Genomic DNA, 8,075 nt, shown 5'->3' with positions numbered 1-8,075 from the left:
AAAATTAGATTTCGAAAAGGCATATGATAAGGTCAAATGGTCTTTCCTACAACAGACACTCAGGATGAAAGGTTTTTCTCCTGAATGGCGTGCTCTAATTTACGATTTTGTGTATGGAGGTAGCGTGGCAATTAGGGTCAATGATGACACCGGCCACTATTTCCAGACACGCAAAGGGTTACGCCAAGAAGATCCGCTATCACCAATGTTATTCAACATTGTAGCAGTATATGCCGGCAATACTCATAGAGCGTGCCAAGTCCGATGGTCAAATTGAGGGTGTGATCCCACATTTGGTTGATGGGGGTTTATCTATCCTTCAATATGCCGATGACACAATTCTTTTTATGGATCATGATCTCGAAAAAGCTCGTAATCTCAAATTAATTTTAGCAGCTTTCGAGCAATTGTCGGGATTGAAAATTAATTTCCATAAAAGTGAATTGTTTTGTTTCGGCGATGCCCAAAACGATATGACTCAGTATACAGAGTTGTTTGGTTGCGGGCAAGGCCATTTTCCTATTCGGTATCTGGGTATTCCGATTCACTATCGGAGACTTACACTTGCTGAATGGAAGATTGTGGAAGAAAGATTACAGAAACGCCTTAGTAGTTAGTGTAGATTGGATGGAGGAAGCTTGTGATGCTACAGGAGGAGATCCCCATGGCGGTGCTTCTGGCCGAGTATGGCATCACACCGTTCTGTAGCGGCACGTCGATTTGCAACGTCAAGAGGTCGACGGGACAGTTGGGCTGGCATCCCTCCCTGCCGTTCTATGGTGCCATGGTTGCGTGTGACTTGCAGCGAGGAAGCCGAGACGGAGGCCTCAGATCATTGGTTGCAGTTGGGCGGCGACGCCATTGTTGTGGCTTTAAGTTTTGTGACTGTCGCACCATGTGGAGGAGCTCGGGTGTTGGTGGCAGGCTAGGCTACCCTTCTTGCGGTTCCCTGAGCTTGGCGGCCGAGTCAAATCTGGGTCAAAGCTCTACACCGGCTCTGGTTGGTTCCGAGACGACAGCCCCTTTAGACGTCGTATTCTTTCTTGTTTGCGACATTTTGGAGTTTCAATTTCAGACCAGCGCGAGTGGTTTCAAGATATTCAGGTAAAGAGTTATGCCCGATTGGGACGGGCGGCTGTGACGATTGAGTCACAACCTTGTTGGAGGTTTGTATTTGTTACGCTTAGGGGCTGCGTTGTGTGGACAAGGAACCTCCTCACTTATAAGGTTTTTTCCTTTTCGACTTTCTTATAAGCCGAGCAATATACAATTTGTATGGCTTTTTACCTGATTTTACTTGTAAATTATGTTACTCTCGTCAATTTAATTGGTCGGCGAATACAACGCCCGTCTCCAAAAGAAAATGTTTAGAAAGAAGACCCATAGAGCATCAGAATTAGTACTGTTGTGAGAACCAACCTAAGGTTGCATAGCTCAAATTCCAGGTTTTTACATCTTTGTGTCTTATAAAGCCGAAATATTCATTCAATGGGAGGCGACGTTCCCATCGACAACGAGATGTCTGTGGTGATTTCGCCAATTTCAAGATTCAATGTATAGTTTGTATGATTTGTATCTGATTTGACTTATAAATTGTGATACTCTCTTTTACCAAAAGAAAAGGTCTAGAAAGAAGAGGCATTGAGCATGAAAAGTACGATTGTAGTAGAAAGGAATCGGCAAATGAAATTCCACTAGTACTGAGAAAATCAGATTCTTAGTACTTTGAAAACTGAGGGGAATTCGTGAGCATGTCACACGAGAGCGACTGTATTGGGAATCATGGAAGCAGTACCAACACCAAAAGGCCAAAAGGACGAGCCAGATTCAGGAAAAGGCAACCAGATTTTCTTTTGGGAAAGAAGAAAAGTCGATCAGAATATCCCAGCAAAAAGGCTGCGCTACTTTCCGCAGCATCCGTTGCTTCTCACTGCCAGACGGGCCCGAATATGAGAGTGGCCCACATGTCAGCGAGGGAGAACTAAGCACTATCCGGTGGAACAGTGTGAGGTCGCCTCAGCGGCAGCAGTCGAATAAATGTGCCCATAAAAGAGTTGAGCGCAACCGCGGCAAGCCCAACAAACTCCTCTGCCGCCCGGGCTTCTTCCACTTCTCCCTGCCGGCCGTCACCCAGCAATGGCGACGGCGTGGGTGCGGGCGCGTTCTCTCAGCTGCAAGTCCAGAGCCGTCGCCGACGAAGTGTACAGCCCGCCGCCGCTGCCCAAGAAACACCCGCTACCGCCGGTCAAGAGTTCTGTCGAATTCATGCCGGTTAAGGAGAGTCGGAGGTCCAGGTCCTGCGAGACGGACCGGCCAGCTTGGAGGAAGACGAAGCAGAAGGGCACGTCCGAGCTCGCGACGAAGAAGCCCAAGCAGATCGCGGCGTCGCCGGCGCGCCCGAGCTCGTCGTCGTTCTTGGCAATGACGGAGCTCCCGGAGGGTCACTCCTCGCGGCGCATCCTCGAGCTCATCTTCGCCTCGGGTTGGAGCCCTCGCGCGCTGGAGGCCGAGGTGGAGGCCCTGTTCCGTGTGCACAGCACGGCGCGCGCGGTGGCGCGCTTCGAGGACGCGCGCGCCGCCGCCCGGGCCCGCGGCGCGGCCGCGGACGACGCGCGGTGCGCCGCCGACGGCAACGAGGTGATGCGGTTCCAGTGCCGCCCCGCCGACGGCGAGGACTCGGTGATCTGCGCCGCGGTCGCCACGACCAAGCTGTCGGCCGTGCGCACGTTCGACGGCAGCGGCGCGGCAGATGCCAGCGCCACCGGAGGCACTGGAGGCCGCAGGAGCATGCTGGTGTGCCGCGTGATCGCCGGCCGCGTCCGGCGCGCCGCCGACCCTCCGTGCCGCGCCGGCGAGTACCAGTCGGTGGACGCGGGCGGGGGCGAGCTCGTGGTGCTCGACCGCCGCGCCGTGCTCCCCTGCTTCCTCGTCGTCTACAGGGTCAAGCCGGCTCTGGACGACAGCTCTTCTAGCTGCCGTTCCCGTTGATCCGACGCCCATGGATCCTCGCGTAGTCACCAACACTGACCGAATCCGCTGACTGTTAGCTAGGCATCCATCACCATGGATCCATTCCATGATCGATGCAGGTGTGCATGTGAGACTGTAAAAAGCTTCTTTTTTCGATTCATTTTTATCACCATGATTGTTGAAACTGTATAAAAATGCAGCCACGTTCTTCATTCCCTGAATTCCATGATGCTCGACCTTACTTTCTTCACTGTATTCATTCGTTCCCCAATCACGACCCATTGTTTTCCGTGTACGCCGGACGCCATCGCAGATTGCTGGGACGTCGCCGTCACCCACCGTTCACCATTCAGCACTGAAAAACACAGATTCGTCGTCGCCGTAGGTTCAATTCGAGGTCGACGTACGACCTGTCAACACGCGTTCGTCGTCTTCCTCCTCCGCCCTTTTCGCGACGATTTCGGATTTGGCAACACTCGCGGGCGACGACGACAGGTATGGACAAGCTCGGTTGCTGTAGGCGGGCAAGAATCCATATCTTGTTGGATCGCTTTGTTCGCATCTGCTTGTCCCTGGATGATGCCCTTCGTTTCGTCGATCGATCATCTGGCATCCATGTGCTGCTATCTATCAATGGCAACTTGTTGGTGATCCAATCCAGCTCCAGGTTTCTACTGTGTTACTTCTGAACCGAGTGAAGAGCGAAAGAGAAATGCAGCGTCAAGTAATCAATGTCCAAAGGGCATGTTCACTGAGACAGCACACACACACATGGCTGCTTCGTGTGTAGGATTGCTACTGCTAGTATGCATATACGCATGGTCCAGCATCTGTGTCTGCAAGCTAAGATATCACACTTTTGAGGATGCTACCGGTTTGAGTAACAATTGCCAAAAAGGTCTTGTTGCGCCAATTAGATGTGAAGACTATAGATCTTGGTGATATCCTGCACCACTTCCCGGCTACAAAAAACTAACTTCTCAATGTGATACCTAGGGTTCCCTTTGTCCATTCATCGTCAACGTAGGATCGACCTACAAAACCTTGCATCTAAGATTGCCGGCAAATTCGATTCCAGGACTTGGAAGAATGTTATTATGGACGGCCGTGAAGTTTTTGCCCGTGTCGTGGTTTTCGTTATGTATTACCTCTAGAGTGGTGGTTTTTTGAAACCCTAACGTAAAGTGGTTGTTTTTTGTCACCATTGACTGAAATGTGGTGGTTTTTTGTAATTTTCTCCACATCTCAAGCTATCTACCACATCACCTTCTCAAGCTATCTTGACCATCCATTGGAGGACCTCAAAAAGAACAAATGCCACCTCCATGCATATTTTGAGGGCTAAATGTGAGAAGCTTTTGGGAAAAAGTACAAAGGAAATTGGGAGATAATTTACCGCCCATCAAAGATTGGTGGTCTTCACATTTTGAACCTTGAATTCATCAAAGGCTTGGAACGGATTTGGGAATCCATCCAACAATTAAGATATAGAGTTCTTTGACATGGCTACGTTGTCAAGGGTTGGAGACGGAGAAAAAGCTAAATATTAGTCATCTTCATGGCTTTATGGAGTTAGATCCAAAGAAGTTGCTCCAATATTCTTTGATCTCTGAGAGGAGAGCAATTCTACGGTGAAGAACTCCCTCCAAAATAACTTTTGGGTTTGCCAAGTCGATTTGAGACAAGGTTTGCAAGTGGAGCACATTTAACCATTTGTCTCCGTTTAGGAAATGGTCACCAATTTTGAGCTCACTATTGGAGTCAAACATAGTATCACTTCGAAATTCACCAATGATGGCCAATAGTCCACCTCTTCTGCCTATAAAATGCAATTTGAAGGCATGGTAAACTCTACGATTGATGGTCTGGAAGGTTTGAGCTCCACCCAAATCCAAGTTCTCCGCATGGTTTGTTCTTCAAAATACAATATGGATGACTGATACGTCTCAAATGCATCTATAATTTTTTATGCTCCATGCTTATTTTACACCAATTCATATATGTTTTTCTTACACTTTGTTGCACTTTTACATGATTTTCGGCACTAACCTATTAAAAGAAGATGCCACAGTGCCAGTTCACTGGTTTCTGCTATTTTTGTATTTCATAAAAGTTATACAGGAAATATTCTCGGAATTGGACGAAACAAAAGCCAAAGTCAATATTTTACCGAAACAAAGACGAAGTCCGAAGGGGGGTCGAAGAGGCGCAGCAAGGTGCCCAAACCACCCCTAGGCGCGGCCTAGACCAGTCCCGCGCCTAGGGTAGGTGTGGGGCCACCAGGCACCCCACCGACCTAAATCTTCCGCCTATATAAAGCCTTCGACGATAAAACCCTGAATATACAAGCCTCCGTCCACGAAAAGTTCCATCGCCGCCACCATCGTTCAGACGAGTTTCGGGGGTCAGAAGTTCCTATTCCGCACCCTGCCGGGACGGGGATTGACCCCCGGAGCCATCTCCATCGACTCCACCGCCTCCACTTCGACTCTATGATGGTTTGTGACTAGTTTCCCCCTGGACTATGGGTTCTCGGCTGTAGCTAGTTGGTACTCTCTCTCCCATGTACTTCAGTACAATGATCTCATGAGCTGCCTTGTATGATTGAGATCCATATGATGTAATCAGTGTTGTGTTTGTTGGGATCCGATAAGTTGTGGAATTGTGATCAGATTGTTTATCATATTATCATACTACTATTATTTAAGATCTTGCATGCTCTCCGGTACTTGTAGTTACCTTGATCAAGTAGTTGCATGTATCTCCAAGAGGGAGTATTTATGCTCGATAGTGGGTTCATGCCTCTAGTTTTCTGGAAGAGTGACTTTAACTTCTAAGGTAGATTTTCTGTTGCTACTAGGGAGAAAACAACAATGTTTTGTCTAATGATAATTCTATTGTTTACTTTACACACATTGCTTGATGCGATAGTCTGTTGCTTGCAACTTAATACTGAAAGTGGTTCGGATGATAACCTGAAGATGGATTATTAGTCATAGATGCAGTTGGATTACGGTCTATGTATTATGTTATAATGCCCAATTAAATACTACAGTAACCTTTATCTTATCATAGCATGCATTGACATGCCCTCACAATTATTAATTTCCCAACTGTAATTTGTTTACCCAACACATGTTATTTGGAGAGTTACCACTAGTGTAGATAGCTGGAAACCCCGGTCCTTCTGTCATCATCATTGCTCTACAGTCAACTCCGCACTGGAATACTTTCTGGTGTCATCTCCTCTGTGTTACTCCTACTGTTGCTGTGTTACTATTGTCATTGCTCTCATATTACTGCTGCTTTCACATCACCCTTGTTACTAGTGCTTTTTCAGGTGCAGCTGAACTGAGAACTCCACTGTTAAGCCTTATAAGTATTCTTTACCTCCCCTTGTGTCGAATCAATAAATTCGGGTTTTACTTCCCTCGAAGACTGTTGTGATCCCCTATACTTGTGGGTTATCAAGACTATTTTCTGGCGCCGTTGTCGGGGAGGCATAGCTCTACTCATAAGTTCACCTGGGGAGTACACTTTACCCGTCTCTCTGTTTTTATTTTATTTTATTTTGTCTTGTCTAGTATATTTTTGATTAGTTTATTTCTGTTTAGTTGTTTTTTAGTTACTTTTGTCTAGTTTTTTTTGTATTTTTTTCTTATATACCCAAAATCCATAAAAATTTGAAAAACCGAAAATCTAAAAAACTGTTGTTTTGGAAGAACCTGCTAGACCCTCTATGGAATCATTTAAAAAGTATAGAGAATCATATAAGGATAAATTCATGAGAGCCGTGTTAAAAAAGTTGGATCTAATTGCTAAAATTTTGCTTAAACGTCATGATATAAATTGTTCCTCTGAACATGATACTAGACATCTTTAAATTCCAATATGGATTAAGTAAAGAAGTTTTAATTGTGAACTATCATTGGAATAACTATATTCATCTTGGGTTTGAAGAAGTAGAATAATTTGTCTTATTTATGGGAGCTTCTGAAATAGAATCATTCATGTCTAAAATTATGAAACATGTGTTGCTTGTAAAGACCTTAAATAATATGTCTCTTCTACCCTTGATTATTGCATAGAAAATTTCAGCATAATTGTTATATCATTGATTATAAAGAGAGACTCAGTAATGCACAAGAATGTATCCACAATTTGCAGGAACACGTGGAAGAAGAAATAGTTGAACCTGAAAGCTCATTAGATGAAAAAGAGGAGGAGAGTGATGAACAAAAGGAGGAAGAATGGAGTAGCTACCCATCTCTACCCTCTAATGAGAGTAACTCTTTATCCCTTACACTATTTGATTGTCCCCATACTTACCAAAGGAGGATAAATGTTATGTTCATGTGGATTCTCTTGAAATATGTACTATGAGTAAAACTTGTGATAATAATTATGCTCCTGTTATCTATGATAATCCATGCTATTTTGATAAATCTTATGATAATCCTTTATTTGTGCCTAATTTTAAAATTCATGGTACTAAAGAATTTTTCTTAGAAAATGTTTATGATAAAGCTCTAGATGATGGTCCTATATTGGTTGATAAAAATTATGTACTTGTAGATCATGAAAAGCATGCTTTACGTGATAGTTATATTGTTGAGTTTATTCATGATGCTACTGAAAATTATTATGAGAGAGGAAAATATGGTTGTAGAAGTTTTCATGGTACTAAAACACCTCTTTATATGCTTAAAGTTTTGAAGTTACTCTTATTTTGTATTCCTATGCTTGTCACTTTGTTCTTTGTGAATTTATTTGTGTACAAGATTTCTATGCATAGGAACTAGGTTGGACTTAAATGTGTTTCATATTTGCTCCTTGATGCTCTCTTTTGCTTCAAGTCATATTTCTCATGTGAGCATCTTCTCAAACTATCAAGCCTAGCTAAAAGGCATTAAAGAAAAAGCGTTTATGGGAGACAACTCATTGTTTATTTCTATAATTTTTCTTTTATGTTGAGTCTTGAAAGTTTTTACCTCCATAATAACCTCTCCTAATCATTTTTATTTCGTTTTTTCCAAGAATAGCCTCTAATAGGAAGAAAGTAAGATTTGGGGAAGTTGCTGTCCTGAAAACAGATTATGTGTTGT

At 44.5% G+C, this 8,075-nt stretch overlaps 1 protein-coding gene across 1 annotated transcript; it reads left to right on the top strand.

Moving 5' to 3' along the window:
- The first annotated feature begins 2,136 nt into the window (after positions 1 to 2,136).
- LOC124694306 lies at positions 2,137 to 2,988 on the top strand. Its single transcript, XM_047227304.1, has one exon. It carries the CDS (start codon positions 2,137 to 2,139, stop codon positions 2,986 to 2,988), a length of 852 nt encoding a protein of 283 aa, XP_047083260.1.
- Positions 2,989 to 8,075: the final 5,087 nt, after the last annotated feature.

Source organism: Lolium rigidum, chromosome 3 (assembly GCF_022539505.1).
Source record: "Lolium rigidum isolate FL_2022 chromosome 3, APGP_CSIRO_Lrig_0.1, whole genome shotgun sequence".
Taxonomy (NCBI): Eukaryota; Viridiplantae; Streptophyta; class Magnoliopsida; order Poales; family Poaceae; genus Lolium; species Lolium rigidum.
The sequence above is the reverse complement of the archived record's forward strand: the minus strand, read 5'-3'. Positions and strand labels throughout refer to the sequence as shown.

Excerpts from the sequence above, each read along its gene's own strand:
- LOC124694306 (XM_047227304.1), top strand. The coding sequence starts at position 2,137 with ATGGCGACGGCGTGGGTGCGGGCGCGTTCTCTCAGCTGCAAGTCCAGA.